This window comes from Ctenopharyngodon idella, chromosome 18 (genome assembly GCF_019924925.1).
Source record: "Ctenopharyngodon idella isolate HZGC_01 chromosome 18, HZGC01, whole genome shotgun sequence".
NCBI classification, from domain to species: domain Eukaryota; kingdom Metazoa; phylum Chordata; class Actinopteri; order Cypriniformes; family Xenocyprididae; genus Ctenopharyngodon; species Ctenopharyngodon idella.
In genome coordinates this window covers 1,926,159-1,946,711 of record NC_067237.1, presented here as the reverse complement: position 1 = coordinate 1,946,711, position 20,553 = coordinate 1,926,159, and the positions used below count along the sequence as shown (strand labels likewise).

Here is a 20,553-nt window from a genome sequence, read left to right as displayed (position 1 = left end):
TGCACTCATTCAGTTATCAACACCAGGAAAAAAGCACTTGATAATTTCCAAAAAAATAATTTATTTTCATATAAATAACAGCAGATGGTACTTGTAATAAATTAGACGATAAACAGAAAGGCTCCATAGCTTGACAATGTGCTGCAGACTACAGAGAGTTTGATGCTGATCGCTGGAACTGTTTTGCAGAAATATATTGCGTCTTTGATATTGATAACCAAATTCAAATATCTAGACTGAAAATAAAATCTACAGAATAAAAAAATTGAAAAATATTGATATATTATGTAAAATGCTAAAAAAAAATGCAATTGCTTCTAAACTATCGCCAACACCTTATAAAACGGTAATCTCCTTGAATTTCGTATAAATCAAATAAATAGTAAAAGATTGTGCTTCAGTGAGACAGAGAGTGATATTAAAGGGTTAATTCACCCAAAAATGAAAATTTCTGTCATTAATTACTCTCCCTCATGTCGTTCCACACCCGTAAGACCTTCATTCATCTTCAGAACACAAATTAAGATATTTTTGATGAAATCCGAGAGCTTTCTGATCTCCCTATACACAGCAGCGTCATAACCAATTTCAAGGTCCAGAAAAGTAGTAAAGACATTGTTAAAATAGTCCATGTGACTACAGCGGGTCAACCTTAATGTTATAAAGCAAAGAGAATACTTTTTGTGCGCAAAAACAAACAAAAATAACGACTTTATTCAACAATTTCTTCTCTTCCCTGTCATTCTCGTACACTGTTCACGTTGTAAACAGTGCAGCGATTCCGGGTTCAATATTAAATATCTTAATTTGTGTTCTGAAGATGAACGAAGGTCTTACGGGTTTGTAACGACATGAGGGTGAGTAATTAATGACAGAATTAACTAACCCTTTAACCTCTCGTCATCAAGTGCAGTTTAGCTGCCAAACTCCGAAGAGCTGCTTTTTGCGTTAAACGTCACTCTGGACGTGACCCTGATCTCCACGTGACGGTTCAGCTGCTTTATAACAACATCATCCTTTACTCAGTCCACACTGTCCCAGTCTAGATCTTGGCGTCCAGCATCTCCAGGAAGAGTTTGTGCATGGGGACGCAGCCCTCCGTGTGCAGCCGGCTGAAGCAGCGTACGGCGCGGTGGGCCGTCTGTCGCAGCAGCGGCAGTGTCATGAGGAGTCTCCCGGCGCGATGAGGCTCGGACGGCCGCTGGCCGCTCTCGTACTCCTGCAGGGCCTCGTGGAGCGCGTCCTGGAAACACTGCACGGCGTCTGCGCCCTCCACGTTCTCTGCGTCTGGAAGGAAACGATCGGCAAGGTCATTTATGACATCCAACTGAGTGTTAAACACTCTGTTGTGTTTACTTAAAACTGCATCTACTCTCATTGTTGATGCTTAATGGACTGGCCGAGCACATCTATTTGGTTACGCTCTTCAGATTTTTCTGTGTCAAGAGCAAAAACAATAGTTTTCCCAGTGTTATCTGACTTGAAACTGCCCTGTGGTCAGATGCAAGCTGGGAGACTAATGGTTTATTGATCTGTGCTCCGGACTGCTGGATCCATATTGATTGTTTTTTCTTGGCCAATGAGTCTGAGACTAAAAATGGTAACTAAAATTAAGTAGAATGAATTCATCATATAAACCAGATATAGACAGTTTAAGCAATCCCTGAACACTTCAATAGAACCGTACAAATCAGGAGAGCAAAACAATTAACACAAATACACCACACAATTAATTAACACTCAACCTCTTCTTACATGAACTACAGTCAAAACTTTTGACATGCTGAATTTATGTTTATATATAACCTTATACCTAACTATATATAACCTTTTGATCTGAAGACTTTGCTTCAGTGCTTGAAATTAGTTTTGTAAAATAATGTAATGTTAGAATGATTTTCTATGAATATATATGAATATATGTAAAATATAATAGTTTTATAGTTTTGTAGTATATATAGTTTTGTATAACTACTATTATATTTATATATATATATATATATATTTATTATTCATTATAATTAGATAAATAGGTTTGTATAATAATATAAAATTGTAATAATGAATTTCTATTATATTTTAATAGAAATAATATAATATATAACTAAATAATATTCATTATTTATATTATATTAATTATTTAGTTTAACATAATATTATAATTAATATTTATGTATTTTTATATTATATAATATAGCATTATTTTATTCATTATTTATATTATATTAATTATTTAATTTTGTATAATAATTCATATTTTTGTGAATTTATTATTCATTATCTATAATTAGCTTTGTATAATAATAAAAATTCTAATAATGAATTTCTATATATATATATATATATATATATATATAAAATGCATATAATATATAATTATTCATTATTTATATTATATTCATCATTTAGTGTAGCATAATAGTATAATTCATATTTGTGTATTTTTATATATAATAGCATTACTTTATTATTCATTAATTATATTATATTCATTATTTAATTTTGTATAATATAATTCATATTTGTGTGTTTTTATATCAATTTATTTTATTTGATTACATTATAATCATTATTTAGTCATTTTTAGTAATAAAATTAATAGTATTTTTGTATGATAATACAATATAATATAATATGAATATATATATTTAATATATACTATAATATAACATACATTTTTTATTTATTTATTTATTTATTTTTACTGATTATTAAGCTTAAGCCAACTCTACCCTTGACATTCAGACCAGCTGTTGAAGTGGATGAATTACTGGTAGTGTAAGAGGGTCATATACTGTATATATACCTGAGTTGGCCAGAGACATGGCTTTGAGCGTGAGCATCTCCTCCTGGTTCAGGCCCATCTGTTGGTATTTGGAGATGAGATGTCTGAGGGCCGTGTAGAGATCATGCAGTCCCGCGGCTCTGCTCTGGCTCTCGTTCAGACGCAGGTTCTCCGCAAACTGCAGCTCGTCGGCCGAGCCCTGAGATCTCCACACCACGTTCAGCACCAGCGTCTCCATCCAGCCGCTCTGGAGCAAAGCCATCTGATCCACCAAAGAGAGGCCAGTGAAACCTGAAACAACAAAAACAGAATACTGCAATGCTTCGTTTTTAAACAAATAGTGTATCGAGCACAAAAACATCAAAACAGCACCGCCTGTGTACCTGGAATGTGTTTTGCCCAGCCAATCATAACCAGGAGCTCCCTGTTTAAAAGGTCACATAAGGTCAGCAGCGTTTTAAGGTCACTGTCAGGGGTCGAGGGGTCAGGAGCAGCTCTCAGAGGAGCCGGTTCAGACACGAGCAGCTGAGAGATCACTTTGTTTCCTGGAAAGGAAAAGATGATGCTTTATTGATGAAGTTAAACCCTTAATCAGGTTAAATCCTCAACCATACATAATCCACTGACGACAGTTTCTAATACTCAGAGTTGTGCTTCGGTCCTTCAGTATTTTTGTTAATATTAAACGGTTAGCAAAGGCTGTTTTAATGAAATGTTAATCCGTATGTGGTGAGACTCACTGATTGGTTTGCTTGGATGTGCGTAAGGTGTTTTGGTGAAGAGAGAAAGTGCTGAATCCACTCTGCGCTTGTACTTCTGTCGACCTCCTCTCACGCGGTCCATGCGCACACCTGAACAGGTACATGGAGATTAACATGTTAATTTAAGCTAAATAAATAGTTCTACTTTTGCTATTCGTGTCAAGACACCTACTTAAAAAAAAGACATACACTGTGTCCAAACATTAGCTATGTTTCCATCCAAAGTTGTGCATTTAAATTGTAATATCGCATAAAACATTTGCAAATAAAGCAACGTTTCCCTCCCATGTGTTCAAGAGAACAAAACCGTCACTTCCTGGGTAATTGGCGCAAAATATCTATAATAAAAATGAAAGTTGCTGCAATCAGAGAAGAAACTGGCTCTTTTTCCTCATAAATAAACACAACAAACACAGTCATGTTCTCTTACGTTTGGGTGCTGGTGTTTGTGAACGCAATTCTGTGAAACGCTTTTGGAGGAAATTAAACCAAATTATTCTGATGACAGACTTTGGCTCAGTCATTTCAGAACCACCAAACCAACATTTGAGATGCTGTGATGCGATTGGTCCGCTGGTTAGGCCAGTCCAATCACAATCACAGTATCCAATCACAGCCCCTGCTGAGGCAAAGTCATGAGTTTTTTATTGCACATCGAGGGATTTATTCAGTAAATGTGTTTCCATTGTAGTTTATGCACTTTTTCTTATCGGATAAAAAATGTATCCACCTAAATTGAGTGCATACATTTTTTTATAGAATTGCATCCGGCATTTTTTTATGCGATATCCCAAAATGCACATATAAATAGGTGGATGTAAACATAGCTATTGAAAATCTGGAAGAGAAAATCTAATTTAAATCTGGAAAAAAAACAATGTTTTAGGATTTTGAAATATGCAAAACAAAGAAACCTAACTAAAATGAAGAGTAATTATTTAAGATTGTTCTATTTCAATACAAGCAGTAACACTTTATAAGGTTTCATTTGTTAACATTAGTTAACATGAACTAACAATGAAAAACACTTATAAAGCATTTATTAATCTTAACTTCATTAATTAATGTTAACTTTAACATTTATTTATTATTAACATTAAAAGTTGTATCTGTTAATAATATTTAATGGACCTGAGCTAGCATGAACTAACAATGAACAGCTGTATTTTTATTTATCAAAGTAAATAATTAATAAATAATGAATCAAATTTACTGCTCATTGTTAGTTAATGTTAACGAATGGAACCTTTTATTGTAAAATGTCACCATATAAGCACATGTGCGATAGTCAAATTGTTATGCTGCTAATATCTTTTGAAATATTGTATTTAGTGCTGTCAAATCGATTAATCGCATGTAACATAAAAGTCTGTAAATAATCAAGGCTTGACATTAACACCCGCCATATACATTATATATATACATTTTTCAATTGTAGTCTTTTAAAAAGGCATCTGAAATAATAAACTAAGTGCAATGTAGTGTAAAAAATATTGATTTTTCAATACATATCGATACTAAAATATCCGAAATGCTTCCAATACTAATTTCCCGCAGAATAGACACGATACCAGCTGCTCTTTCTCTCTCTCTCTCATCTCTCCGACAGCGAGTCGGCACACAAACCCTCCTCCCCTCACTCACTCGTTTCATTTGCTACGATTGAATATTGTTGGTGTTACAGGGCTTGAATTTCGGTGTGGGATTGCGCATAATTTTACTCATTCCTGCAGATTTTGTGCTCACACCCAAAGTATAAACCCACCTTTCAGTGCTAAATCGAGTTCTTTTTTTCGCTGTTTATTGCGCTTAAACAGTCAAATGCACACAAAATAATGTCAAAATAATGTTTATGTATTCACATAAACAGTCAGTTATGTTTTTAAGTGAACGTAAACAGTTGAGAAAGAAAATGCATGTGTAACAGTATAATGGATCCGTGCGTCAGGTCTTAAAGTGACAGCAGCCTAATGTACCTGCTGCCAAATTATGAGATAATATTAAACATATCTATATGGCAGTTTTTCCCCATGATATCGATGTCAAAACTGTGGCTAGTGATAACTGGGCGGCTAGTAACTTTGGAAAACCATTAGCCACAGTGACTGGTGAGCAAATATATATATATATATATATCACGAATAATCAATTTGACAGCACTAATTGTATTAAACAGGAATACTAAACAGAAACTTTTCCGCTAGTGGTCTCAGAGCCTACTATAAGCATACAGTATATGAACATAAGTTATTTTTACCCATGCAAAGCAAATATCTAAAGATAAATGAAGGTCAAATAATAGCTTTGAGTTTTAGAAAACCTAGAAAAAAGACTCCAGCAATCTCAGGTTTGACAGAACTCACCCTCTCTCATCATGCCGGCACGCAGGCACTTCTGGAAACGGCAGGCTTGGCATGACTTCCTCCGTCTCTTTGTGATCTCACAGTCATTCACCACAGGACAACTGTACTCAATGTTTCCTGAAACACCAACATATCAAACTCTATTTACATTGTGCACAGTGCTGCAAAAAAGTTATTTTACTTTATTTATATTTACCCTGTTCAAAAAGCCAGAAATAGCAGAAATCTTCCTCCTTTCTCAGTACTAGCACTGAGTCAGATACATCTACCATACTTGTTTAATCAAACATAAAGTCCATTTGTTCCACGCTTCACACGCTGAGCTTTCACACAGAAATCCATAGGAGTCCAGACAGAGTTCAATTATTGATTTGCACTGCCTCTTAATTTAATAATCATGGAAAGAGGTAGAAAGTTTGTGCTTTCCCAGAGGCGAGCGTATTGACGACTGTTCAACACCCATTAATGCCCGGAGAAGCAAATCCTGCATTTTTTCCCCACTTCCACAGTTAACTATGATCAATAGATTTCTGTAAAACACATTGCTGGACAAGACTGTGTGTGATTAGAGCTTCCATTATGTGATTGAACACTTTGTCAATATATTGATATGTTAACACACACTGCTTACACTTGTGCTCTGTCTGCCCAAGGCCAAAGCCAATAAAAATGCTCCATCTGTCAGAAACCTAATCATATGTAACATATCAAAGCCAGATTATATTCAATATGCGCTAATATGCAACTGATTTTATATTATCCTTGCCATTATTATAGTTATAAAAATGTATTTTCTTACAATAGAAACTTTGTAAATATTTAATAAAAATTCCAGTTGCTAATTATTAATCATTGGCAACACTTCTACAGTTCCTCATCAAATAATAATAATTTAAAACACGCATTTTAACTTTAAATACCATCCTAAATAACCAAAACCATGTCAAATGTATTGACGAAGGCTTCTGAGGTGCTTTGATTAAAACAGCACACTGGGTCTTCACACACAAATCAATGTCAGACAGATAGTTAGCTCGTGTAATATTGATCATTACATTCATTAACAGCACTGCTGCTTTGAAATGCACCATAAGACCCTCTCTCACACTCATTTTCATTATGAAGTCATTAATTAACATTATACACGCTCATATAAGTCTTAAGAATATAATAATAATGTTTTGAGGCGGCAGTCCTCACCTTGAATGGTTCTTTTGAAGAAGGCCTTGCACGCCTCACAGGACGCCACGCCGTAGTGGTAGCCGGACGCGAAGTCCCCGCAGACCAGACACAGGCGCTTGGGCCCGGGGTTCAGCGAGGGGATGTAGTCGCAGCTGAGGAGGGACTCTGTGTGACCGACGGGGTGGAAGAGAGTCGGAGCGCTGCTGCTCGAGATAGAGCTAGAGCTGACGGGGGAGTCCGGGTTCAGAGACGGGTTCCGGGAGAACACGCTGTACCCGCTGCTGTCCGACGTGCTGCCGGGGCTGAACGGGGTCGCGCTGCTGTCCAGGCCGAACGAGGGGCTCAGCGGGTCGGCTTTGACCGGCGCATCTGTCGGGGACGGTGGGTCATCAGAGGTGGACGGATCCAAAAGGCTGATGGAGGATGAAGGATGGAGTGAGTTTAGGGTTAGTTTGTAACTACATTTATACTGAACTAAGAGGCTAAAGAGGTATAAAATCTTTTATTTGTGATTAATTATCATGACACACTTCTTAAATGAGCCATTCTGATATGAATGCAGACTGCATGAACTACAGACATGTTAATCAAAATATATTTATGAATGACTATGAATTAGGATATTATATATATATATATATATATATATGTAGACTGCATGAACTACTGACCTGTTAAGCAAAAATATATTTATGAATGACTATGAAAGTATTACAGCAAAACTGAATTATGCAAATACATGCATAAAGCACAAATTCTAGCCTGTACAAAATCATTAGAAATGAATTATTGCACAGCTCACAAACATTATCATGCCAGTATACAGTTAAGATACATTTCACAGGAAATATTTTTCATAAGCATTGCATAGTGATTGTACTGCACATTTATGATACCTAATGACAAATAAAGCATTATTTACATATTTGTAATGACATGCACACCATATATCACACACCACAAACATTTGAAATGAATCTTAATTACTGGCATTTTTAAGTTAAATCAAAGAGTTGCCAAAGGTACAAAAACTTTAAAACACTCTCAACTTAGTAACTATGAAAATTATTAAAATTCAAACCATTTATGGTGACAGTTATAAGTATAATTGTGACTACCAGTTACTGTGAAGTCATTGCATGTAAACAAAGATAGTAATGAAACATTTTCTATAGTTTAGCTGGTATAAAACAAAAAAACTTTTCACTTTTTGAACAATAATAGTCCTATACTTACTTGTGCTGGTTTAGAAACTGGAAGTTCTCACTCAGGCAAAACTCCATAACTGTTTTTCCCCAGGGATTCTGCTTTTGAAAGGTCTGTGAGCAAGAGATGAACAGGATGAAGGCGGAGGGAGGGAAGCGCTGCAGACTGAGCAGGACCTCCGCAGCGTCAGGTTTATTTAAGTGATGCTCTGTCTGGGCGGGGTCAAGCTGTCTAATCCAGATGCATGCTGATTAAAACCCTATTGATGGGTTCTCATAACTGACAGGTCAAATCCTCAAAAACGACAATACAAGCAGGCCGACTGCAAATCACTTGATCAAGGCTAGTTGTTTCGTAAAACAACATATTTACAGAAGGCTTTCTACTGGGCTTGGAGAGTTATTTAGATACAATCATGACAGCAGTGATTGCACATTTTCATCATTTTTACTGAAGTTTTCAGATACTCTTTTACGCAGTGTTGTATGTAAATAAATATAAAGACATTCCTTATCTGCAGTTGGCTGCAAACAGCAACAAACCACTCCCTCAAGTCTGCTTCATTTCCTTGTTTCCACTGTTGACGCTCAAAACAGCCGCCAATTTGAGCTCTCTGGACTGGAATTACAGGATCTCTGAGGGGTTTGGTCCAATCAGATGACACTCGATTCATTGATTGGTTTTCAGTCCACATTAGTGTAAAGTTAAAGAGAGTTCATTCAGCTACTACAGTAAAACCTTTTAGTTGAACTCTTTTACATGGCAAAGATGATTTTGAGGAAGAGAGAACTGGTTTACGCTTCACAACAAGGTCCCGCTTGTTAATATTAGTTAATGCATTAGCTCACGTGAAATAACAATAAGCAAATCAACAATGTTTTTTAATGTTAGTTAATAAAAATACAATTGTTCACAGTGCAATTAATGTTCAGGGTTGTTATCAATAACTCAAACTATTAAAAACATGTCTAAAGCTGAAATAAATTAAAATAAAATAAAAATATCGGTTGAAAAACTTAGAAATGTTGCCTGAAATACGTTTAAGTTGAAGCACTAAAATTATTAACTGGAAATAAATAAAAACTAAAAACCTAAAATGATTTTTTTAAAATAATAATAATAATAAAATAAACATTTACATCTACATTTACATTAAACATCTGGTAAAGAGTTACCAGATAATTCTACTGTTTGGGCTAATCTGCTGCATTCTTGTCAAAGCTGAACATCACTCTGTTGGTGAATCCAAACAAACACATGTGACTCTGTCTACAGATATGCGTGTGTGTTTTAGTGCAGAAAGCGCGCGCGGCTGAGGGATGTTCAGTCAGTAGGTCAGGATTTGTGCCGATTACAGATCTGGTGATGGCAGGCATGATGCTGTAAAACTGCTGAGCTCCAGTGTTCAACTGCACACGCTGTCCTCCAGTGACCTACTGTGAGAGTCGCTGTCATCCTCCGTCTCACTGTGATGCAATACTGACATTATTACATGCAGTACTTTATTATTATCTATTATTAATTATTATACATTATTAAGAGATGTACATTTTCTAGGAGTGTCATTATATACAGTTGATATTATCAGTACAGTTTCAATGAAAACTTGAAAGACTGAACTTCACATGTTTGTGCACAAGCTGACGATCTGATGGTCTGTGCAGAGTCACATGATCAATGTCACCAGTTTGATTAGTGACCTAGAAATAGTGCAGGATCGGAAATGTTTATTATTCATTGCAATCTACATAGAAGAATGCATAATCTTTCTTTGTTTTAAATGTGTTAATTAAAAATTCAATAAATAAAAATCCTTAAAACTGGAAAAATAAATGGAAAAAGTAAACTCGTAATAAACAAAATAACACTTTGAAAACACATCAGATCTCAATGGGGAATAATATCATGCTGGATATCTATACTGATATGGACTGGGTAATGTGTTAGGAACGAAAGGATGCCGCATCGTTTGATGGAAATTAAAATTATCAACCTACAAGGGACTGAATTTAAAGACACCCCGAAAATCAAAGTGAAAAAATGATGCAGCAGGCTAGTCCATTTTGCTGAAATTTCATTGGAGCAACTCAAAATGGTACTCAGTAGTTTGTATGGCCCCCACGTGCTTGACAATGTCGGGGCTCCTAATGAGACGACGGATGGTGTCCTGGGGTATTTCCTCCCAGATCTGGACCAGGGCATCACTGAGCTCCTGGACAGTCTGAGGTGCAACCTGGCGGCATCGGATGGACCAAAACATAATGTCCCAGAGGTGTTCTATTGGATTTAGGTCAGGCGAGTGTGAGGGCCATTCAATGGTATCAATTCCTTCATCCTCCAGGAACTGCCTGCATACTCTCGCCACATGTTGTGCACCAGGAGGAACCCAGGACCCACTGCACCAGTGTAGGGTCTGACAATGGGTCCAACGATTTCATCCCGATACCTAATGGCAGTCAGGGTGCCATTGTCTAGCCTGTAGAGGTCTGTGCGTTCCTCCATGGATATGCCTCCCCATTTCATCACTGACCATCACCACCAAACCGGTCATGCTGAACGATGTTACAGGCAGCGTAATGTTCTCCACGGCTTCTCCAGACCCTTTCACATCTGTCACATGTGCTCAGGGTGAACCAGCTCTCATCTGAAAAGCACAGGGCGCCAGTGGCGGACCTGCCAATTTTGGTGTTCAATGGCAAATGCCAGTCGAGCTCCACGGTGCCGGGCAGTGAGAACAGGGCCCGCTAGAGGACGTCGGGCCCTCAGGCCACCCTCATGAAGTCTGTTTCTGATTGTTTGGTCAGAGACATTCACACCAGTGGCCTGCTGGAGGTAATTTTGTAGGGCTCTGGCAGTGCTCGTCCTATTCCTCCTTGCACAAAGGAGCAGACACCGGTCCTGCTGATGGGTTAAGGAAGTTCTATGGCCCTGTCCAGCTCTCCTAGAGTAACTGCCTGTGTCCTGGAATCTCCTCCATGCTCTTGAGACTGTGCTGGGAGACACAGTAAACTTTCTGGCAATGACACATATTGATGTGCCATCCTGGAGGATTTGGACTGCCTGTGCATCCTCTGTAGGATCCAGGTATCGCCTCATGCTACCACTAATGACACTGACCCTAGCCAAATGTAAAACTAGTAAAAAACAGTCAGAAATTATGAGTAGGGAAAAAAATGTCAGTGGCCTCCACCTGTAAAACCATTTCTGTTTTGGGGGTTGTCTCATTGTTGCCCATCTAGTGCACCTGTTGTTAATTTCATTAACACCAAAGCAGCTGAAACTGATTAACAACCCACTCTGCTACTGAACTGACCAGATCAATATACCAGGAGTTTAACTGACTTGATGCTATTCTCTGATTAAAAAGTGGTCCTTTAATTTTTTTGAGCAGTGTATGTATGTAGATTTTTCAACATGTTAAACATGCTAGCAACATATTAGCTATGTGTTAAAACAGTAGAAACATTCTAGCAAAATGCTAATTCATGCTCGCAATGTGTTAAAACATGCTAGAAATGTGTTAACAACATGCTAATTCATACTAACAATGTGTTATAACATGATACCAACATGCTACTTCATGTTAGAAATATGTTAAAACATGTTATGATAATGTTAGCAACATGCTTAAACATGCTAGCAATGTGTTAAAACATGTTAGAAATGTGTTAGCAACATGCTAATTAATGCTAGCAATGTGTTACAACATGCTAATTCATGCTAACAATGTTAAAACACGTTAGCAGTGTGCTAAAACATGCTATGATAATGTTAGCAACATGCTTAAACATGGTAGCAATGTGTTGAAACATGCTAGAAACATGTTAGCAATGTGTCACAACATGCAAACAACATGCTAAGTCATGCTAGCAATATGTTAAAACATGTTAGCAATATGTTAAAGCATGCTATGATAATACTAGCAACATGTTAAAACATGCTGCTAACAATGTGCTAAAAGTGCTAGCAATACTTCATTCTGGTCATTCGCAGCATTCAGCAGTCAGAATAATAATATTATTAATATTTCTGAATAATGACCACTGTCCAGGGCAACAATGTACTGTATAACTCATCTGAGATAGTTATTATAGTTAATGAAAATGAAAACTTTAATCAAAATAAAATATAAAAAACTTTGGTAACATCTTATTTTACGGTGTCGGTTGCACATGTTGCATGTAGATACTATAGTAAATAACCATAAATTATGCATAATTACATGCAACTAACCCTAAACCCAACCTTAACCTTAACCCTATAGCAAGTACATAAAGTGAATTAATATTACTCAGTACTTAAATGTATAATTACACTGTAACAAGAACACTTTAAAATAAAGTGTAACCAAAACTTTTTTATGTATGTACTAGTTGCAAGGAAACAATCTCATTTTAATTTAGTTTAAATTTATGGACTAAAATAACTAAAACTGAAATAAAATGAATAAAACTATAAAGACAAATGTAAAAAATAGAAAAAAAAAAAAATTAAAACTTTCACTAAAATTAAAATGAAAACAGGAAATGTATAAATAAAACAAATTCAGAACTATAACAGCCTATCTCAGTTATTCTAAAATAACACTGTTTAGCTCTTATTCTGTATGTCTGCAGTCAATATTTTACTTCCATGTATGTGCATTTATTATCAAGTAGCATGAAATGAGATAATGTACAGTCAGATGCTCATTATCGCAGAATAAACAACAAAAACAAGACCTTACCAGCTGCACATTTTCCATTGCATAATGATTACAGCTTTTTTTGTCCTTTCCACAAAAATATCTAGGACCGTGATCTTTATACTTTACATAACTCATATTTGTTTGCTGAGGAGGATTAGAGCACTTCCTAGAAATATGGGGCATTCTGCTCACGCACTCAGCTGTGAGATGTTGACCCTATTTCGAGCGTGAGGTGATGACCCTGTTTGCAGTGTTACAGAACACTGACCCATTTCTGACCCAGCGAAAGCCTGGTATCCATCTCAGGCAGGTGAGAGGATTACCGTCTAGGCCGGCGAGTAACACCTGTCTCGTTCCCCATAGGCCTTAATCCAGGAAAGGCCTCCTCAGCAACAATTTGAGACAATTTGTTTTGGAGAACATCTAGTGTGTGTTCACACACGCCATTATCCGCTTTCCATAGCGACACTGCACATCATGCACATGCACTGAATCATTGACACGGTACTCCAGCGCTCGCGCTCTTTCTGTTTCCAGACGCCCGCATGCATCGCGTGCCAGTGTTGATGAACCGGGGCAGTGTGTGAGATCAGGCTGTGCCAGTGTGTTCTTCTCCTGCAGTGTCATGGTGAGAGAGGTAATCTGACAGACCGCTGACTCTCACCATCACTAACACTAGCAGGAACACACACTTCAAACACTCTCTAACAAGTGCCCCACTCGCATACTAAAACTCAATAAACACGGAAACTTTCCAGAAATGGTAGAGCCACATTTCACCTGGAAATCAATAAAAGAAATTGTATTTTAAAACAAGAAATTATTATAACAATAAAATATACAATATATATCATATTAATACAATACTACGGAGCCCCACACATGACATGCAGGAAAAAAATAGTAGGCTAAATCGTGCGCACGACTTACTAATTTGTTCCCTCGATTTGCTAAATCGGGCGCACGATTTACTAATTCCTTCCCTCGATTTGCTAAATTGTGCGCATTGTGCGCTTTGTTCCCTCAAGGGAAAGAATTAGTATATTGTGCACATGATTTATAAATCAAGGGAACAAATTAGTAAATTGTGCACCCAATTTAACAAAGCGAGAGAACATGCTAAACATGTTAACAACATGTTAAAACATGCTAACAATATGTTAGCAATGTAGAATATATAGTAATAGTAGAAAAATGCTAGCAACATGCTAATTCATGTTAGCAATATGTTAAAACATGTTAGCAACATGTTAAAACAGGCTAGGATAATGCTAGCAACATGATATAACATGATGGCAATGTGTCAAAACATGTTAGCAAAATGCCACAACATACTAGGATAATTTAGAACATGCTAAAAATGCTAGGATGCTAGCAAAGTGTTAAAACATGCTAGCATCATACTAGCAAAATGTAAAACAATGTTAACGTGTTAAAACATGCTAGTTACATGTAAGAAAAAAAAACATTCTAGAAACATGCTAGCAAAATCATGCTAACAACGAAATAAAAAATGTAAACAATGAGCTAAAACATGCTAGAACATGGTAAGACATGCTAGCAACATGATAAAACTTGCTAGCAAAATGCCACAACATACTAGGATCATTTTAGCAATGTACTAAACATGTCAGGGACATGCTAAAATGCTAGGATAATGCAGGCAAAGTTCTAAAATGTGCTAGGATCATGTTAACAAAATGTAAAATAATGGTATTGTGGTAAAACATGCTAGCAACATGCTAAAAAAAACATTCTAGAAACATGCTAGCAAAACCATGCTAATAATGAAATAAAAAGTGCTAACAATGAGCTAAAACATGCTAGAGCATGGTAAGACATGCTAGCAAAATGATAAAGCTTGCTAACAAAATGCCACAAAATACTAGGGTCATTTTAGCAATGTACTAAACATGCCAGGAACATGTTAAAAATGCTAGGATAATGCTAGCAAAGTGCTAAAACATGCTAGGATCATGCTAGCAAAATGAAAAGTGTTAAAACATGCTAATAATATTCTAGAAAACAAAATAACATGTTAGCAAAATCATGCTTATAACGAAATAAAAAATGCTAACAATGAGCTAAAACGTGCTAGAACTTGCTAAGACATGTTAGCAACATGATAAAACATGCTAGGAAGCTTATACAACTTTCAGACAAGGCTTTAGTTGTGTTCCAAATTAGGCACTATGCACTTATACACTATTGCACTGTGTCCTCAACCGTGTTGTGTATGAATTTTATAAGGTTGTTTTGTCATCCAGCATCAGACTCTGAAGCCCCTCCCCCTCCGCTACGTAATGAAAGCTGTGACAGTTGAGTGCATGAACATTCCACACTTTTTCGGTTAATTAAGTGCTGGTATTTAAAGTGCACTTTTTCTTTTTGGAATTTTCCCTGAGAACACTACTCACACTATTTATACTACAAAACGTTATAGAATAGTGCGCAAGTACGTGAATTTGGACACACATTTTGTCTAACCAACATAAAAGTTTGTCCCAATAAACTTTACTTTCTAAAATGTAATTTATTCCTGTGATCAAAGCTGAATTTTCAGCATCATTTCTCCAGTCTTCAGTGTCACATGATCCTTCAGAAATCATTATAATATGTTGATTCGCTACTCAAGAAACAATTCATATTGTTAAGCTTTTTTAAAAATGTTATTTAATTTTGTAGTTTTTATTACTTTTTTAAAAAATATGCCTATATATTTATTATTAATTTTATTATTTTTTCCTGTGCTGTTTCATAATTTTGTTACTTTTTTTCCAGGAAAATATGAAAAAAGTGATATTATTTACATTGTAAAGTACAGTTGCGTCATGGTAGTATATTTTTAATGGTAATGGTATTTTTACGGTAGCATGATTTTTTAATGTAAATTTAAAAAAAAAATGTGTCTGTACAGGATCATTACTGTGTGTGTGTGTATATATATATATATATATATATATATATATATATATACTGTACTATATATATAAACTTTTAATTTTGAGATGAAACTTGACCCAGATATTTCATCAACACACCAGCACAACCGCAGTGGTAAATCACTAATATTCTCCTGTATAAGATTTATCCATAGCAGTAACCACAGTTTGTAAAACGATGATTGTGTCACTACTTGGTGACGTAAGTGGAAACTTAACTGAATCCAAGAACTTTGACCTAAAACTCCACCATAAACATTCGGCAGCCAATTCAGATTTGGCATCTCTGTGTTTGTGTGTGAGTGAGTAATTTGCACTCATGCCAGTCCAGTTCAGGCCATGTTTAAAGTGAACACAGTGGAGTACTATCAACAAAGGAGGATCAGAGGAAGTTTACGGGGAAAACTGAAATCCTCCACTACATTGTTGGCGGGTAACATGAGCCACAGTGGAGTGAAAGCTGATATTCCGCTGGTCAGTGCAATCCACCGAAGTACATTAGGAGCGAAGTGAACCCTTTTAATCGGCTTGGCTGTGTGATGTGGGCGGATTGGCCTATAAAAGGACTTATGAGCTGGATTCATATAAACACTAGGCACATTAGGACCACGCAGAGATAAGCTGGTTACAAACCTTCTCAAACAAAGCACGTGAGGCAGAGAGAAACTGCCTAAGAATGACAACAATGGGATTTTAATTATGTCAGCCACATTTAGGGCCCAATCTTGGACGAGGAAAAATAATCTTCCAGCTGGAAATTAATTAGGCCATATTATAAGTAAATGTAAAGTAAGTAACGATTGAATTTTCAAAAAACACACTGTTGCAGCTCCTCTCTTCCCAGTCTGTCAGTAACACTCTGTTTAGTTTCTGTCTCTATGAAGCCCCTCCTTCTGAAAAGCACACTGTGCTCTGATTGGTCGGCTGGACCAGTGTGTTGTGATTGGTGTTCGGGAAATGTCCCGCCCCTTACCATAACCGCCAGTTTCAATACACTACAAACTAACTCAACCAGGCCCCGCCCCTTTATTTTGCATATGCCTTGTGTGGGAATTATTTAAAAGGGACCTATAATGCCCCTTTTTACAAGATGTAATATAAGTCTCTGGTGTCCCCAGAATGTGTCTGTGAAGTTTAAGCTCAAAATACCCCACAGATCATTTATTATAGCTTGTCACATTTGCACCTATTTGGGAGTGAGCAAAAACACGCCTTTTTTTGTGTGTCCCTTTAAATGCAAATGAGCTGCTGCTCCTGCCCGCTTTCCAGAAGAGGGCAGAGCTTTAACAGCTCGCGCTTCGGTCGCTCAACAACAACAAAGCTGGAGAATCTCACGCAGCCAAAATGAGGATTGTCAGTAACGGTGTTCAGCCTTACATTGTTCAAACCGGAGTCGACACTGATGGAGAGACTCAGGAAGAAGTTACAACTTTTAGAATGAAACTGGACGTTTATAAATGGTTAGTGGATAAATTTATGTAGTTGCTGTGGAGTTGATTCAACTCATCGACTAGCATGTGCCGTCATGTTAATCTTTTGTGCAAATCCAGTGTTGAATTGACCCTCGTTTGTGAAGCAGTCCGGTGTAAAATGACGGCATGTCAACAACACTCTACTACAACAACTCTTCCTCTTCTCTAAAGCAGCCCAACATGGCCTCACCCCCTTTGTTGTGTGTAAAAAGCGATTTCTTTAAAAGAAAATATCTCCCTTTGCATTGAACTTTGAGCGTCGTAACTTTGCAGATGTTGTTTATGCTCAAACAGCAACATTACACATTAACTAAAGTTAAAAAATGAATCATAATTAAGGACCCCTTTAAATGAGGAATATTGTGACGTGTTCGTTCCCGAAATAAAACTCAAGCCGTTTCAGGGAGTTTAGAAACAGTGCGCACTAATATAGAGAATAAGTCCCGCTGGAGGGACTTTGCAGGGCTTTTTCATGCTCAAACAGCAATATTACACAATAAAGAAAGATGAACATGGGAAAAAAGCTTAATAGCTCCTCTTTAAAATCAAATTATCCTCAAAGTACAAGCCTGATTAGTTTTCAGGAAGCTTAGCAACAAAGAAACACTTCACGAAAAATAGGAATGTGTGCAAATATATTTTCAAACAGCTTCGTCAGAGAAGATATCAAAAACGTACACATAAAAATATGTAACAAACATCTGAGATGTCTTAAAACTGTACAATAGCAGTTGTGTAAAAACTCACAGAACTGCATTTCCCCCACAGATACAGTGCATTTTGTTACGTGACAGACGAAAGAAAACAGAAAAAGAGATTTTACAGTATCAAATAATAACATGGTGAGATTCTCGGACAGTTATATGACAAAAAATAATTCATGTAAATATATTTATATATAGTATACATGGAGTTGCCTTCATTGGTATGGATATATAAATATGAACTCTGAATAAAAAAAGCATTAGTTTATGTGATTTCGTGGATCTTTATGACAGACATTCAAGCTCATCTGGCCTGCGTTCTGAGTCCAAACAATGAAAAAGATCATGTACATTTAACATATCGTTTTTCTTTTTAGTACAACATTATTTAGTCATGTGTGTGGTGTGTAAAGCTTCAGCATTAGACTTTTGGATAGGCACACAAGTATTGTAAATAAAGTCATAAAATAAACAATTTACAGCAATGTGGCGGAAAAAGTCTCTAAGTCTCTAAATTGTTGGAGTCCAGCTTTTACACTTTGATCAAGCATGGATGCAGTGGTTGGGTCTTCGGGACATGATGAAACCCCTGAGACACACGCACCTGTACGAGCCCTCCGTGTTCACACAGCGAGCGTTAATGCAGTCGAGTGTGTCTTCTTCTTCACACTCATCCACATCTACAGTCAAACAAACACACAGTTAATTGCTTCCCCTAGTGGTGTGGGAGAATAAAATAGCTCTTTTTAATAAAACGTAAATAAAAAGGGGAGCGATACCTATGCACATCATGGTAGTGATGTCGAGCTGATAGCCGTCGTAACAGTCGCAGGTGTAACCTTCCTCAACGCGGATACAGCGGCCATTTTCACAACCATGGACAATGCCACACTCCTCTGAACTCAGACTCCCGTATGATTCGTATCTCCCTAAAACACACGCAAGAGTCACAGTTTCTTCTTTGCTCATATACTGAGATGTACAAGATGTTTCTTGTGCTTGTGCACTTGTAGTGTACTTCAAACCTTAAAAAAACTGTACTTGCAGATAATAAAAATTTTTCTTTAAAAAGTTTGTCATGTTTTAAAGAAGTACACTTATTTTAATGTGTTGACTAACATACTAAAGCACATGTAAAGTAGGGATGAACCGATATGAACATTTTGGCTGATATCGATAACTGATAATTCTTTATATTGAAAGCCAATAACCGATATATTGGCCGATAAATCTAAATCCAAGATTTATTTTTTATAATTTTTGAGAGCCTGATTACAAAAACAAAAGTTTCACCATTAAAAGCCATGTCCTAAGCACACAATTATAATGTTCTCATTATAATTTTATGTAGCTTATATGACAGACTTGCACATGTTGTACTTAACTGTATTTTCCTTTTTGAAGTGATTTCAATCATATTTCAAGCAATTCGAAACCATCATGGAGGACAGTGCGCATCTGAAGTGTCTCAGCTGAAGGAAGTAATCCATTATTTATCAGCTTTAATATATATATCGGCCAAATTTTCTTATTGGACGATAACATTAAAAATGAACATATATCGGGCGATACCAATATGGTGGCCAATACATTGTGCATCCCTAATGTAAAGTACTTGATTATAATTTTAACTGTATTGTGTGTTATTTGATATTATATTTAAAGTTAATATATTTTAAAATGTGCTGAACTGCAACTTTATCGTTAATTAAGAATGTATTTAAATACATGACATACAAGGTTCAACAGAAATGACATTAATGTATGTTGTAGTTTACCATGAATGCTTGTCAGTACATTCAGCAGTACACTTTAACCATATTTCACAATTGAAGTGATTATTAAATTATATATAAATATGTACTTAAGTGAGACAACTTCAACTATATACATTTAAAAATACACATTTAATTGTAAATAAGATGTAATTAAGTGTCAGAAAACATTACATTCAGTTCACACTTAAGTATATTCTTTTAAAGTATATCATTTCTGTAATAAGTGCTCTTTTTTTCCCCAAAGTATTCAAAAGTGTGCTTTTTTTTCAAGGATTAAGTCTAAGTGGCCAAAAGCCCTACTAAAATCAGCGAAATGTTTTGTTCAGCAGGGTGCCATCGTTTCAGTCACTACACTTAATATTTCAAACTCACGCTCATAGACTCTTCGTGGTCCCTCCCGTCTGTCAGGATACATTGGGAATGGGGGCAGGGCTCTCCATGACTCCCCCTCCTCACCCTCGCTATACGGGGAGTTTTCCGGAAGAGGGGCCAAACTCAGCGGAAGCCCGTCTGGACGGGGCGGCAGGGGTCGTGCATCAAACGTCCGCTCACCGCGAGGATCCGGGATACCGAAGGGAGGGCCGGGAGCCGTTTCATAATCGTCCTCCTCATAGTAACGACTTCTACTGGAAATGAGTAGAATTACACACAATTTGTCAAGACAACACTTTAG

The 20,553-nt window shown here is 36.6% G+C and overlaps 2 protein-coding genes and 1 long non-coding RNA gene across 5 annotated transcripts in view; 1 reads left to right on the top strand and 2 right to left on the bottom strand.

The window, feature by feature from the left end:
• Nucleotides 1–41: 41 nt before the first annotated feature.
• esrrd (estrogen-related receptor delta) lies at nt 42–8,458 on the bottom strand. Its single transcript, XM_051869469.1, has 7 exons — nt 8,328–8,458; nt 7,110–7,504; nt 5,910–6,026; nt 3,526–3,636; nt 3,169–3,330; nt 2,807–3,076; nt 42–1,287 (listed from the first exon to the last, which is right to left on the bottom strand). Exons 1-7 carry the CDS (start codon nt 8,372–8,374, stop codon nt 1,043–1,045), a joined length of 1,347 nt encoding a protein of 448 aa, XP_051725429.1. The 5' UTR covers nt 8,375–8,458; the 3' UTR covers nt 42–1,042.
• Nucleotides 7,388–13,022, top strand: LOC127499305 (uncharacterized). Its single transcript, XR_007926096.1, has 2 exons — nt 7,388–7,526; nt 8,391–13,022. It is a non-coding gene; the product is annotated as an uncharacterized LOC127499305 (long non-coding RNA).
• A 4,994-nt stretch (nt 13,023–18,016) lies between these two features.
• The window catches only part of LOC127499793 (latent-transforming growth factor beta-binding protein 4), a 79,801-nt gene continuing 77,264 nt past the window's right edge, over nt 18,017–20,553 (bottom strand). For 2 of the 3 annotated variants that reach the window (XM_051870392.1, XM_051870395.1), the window contains 3 exons: nt 20,253–20,506; nt 18,882–19,031; nt 18,017–18,782 (listed from right to left, as the gene is read on the bottom strand). In XM_051870392.1, the coding sequence (XP_051726352.1) occupies nt 18,646–18,782; nt 18,882–19,031; nt 20,253–20,506 (541 nt within the window). In that variant the 3' untranslated portion in view covers nt 18,017–18,645. The remainder of the gene's footprint in view (nt 18,783–18,881; nt 19,032–20,252; nt 20,507–20,553) is intronic. The other variant, XM_051870393.1, reaches the window with a different exon arrangement.

Coding starts and splice junctions, on each gene's coding strand:
- esrrd (XM_051869469.1), bottom strand. CDS start 8,374: ATGGAGTTTTGCCTGAGTGAGAACTTCCAGTTTCTAAACCAGCACAA. Junction 7,505..8,327: donor CAGTTTCTAAACCAGCACAA/GTAAGTATAGGA, acceptor ATCCTCCATCAG/CCTTTTGGATCCGTCCACCT. Junction 6,027..7,109: donor CTTCAAAAGAACCATTCAAG/GTGAGGACTGCC, acceptor TTGGTGTTTCAG/GAAACATTGAGTACAGTTGT.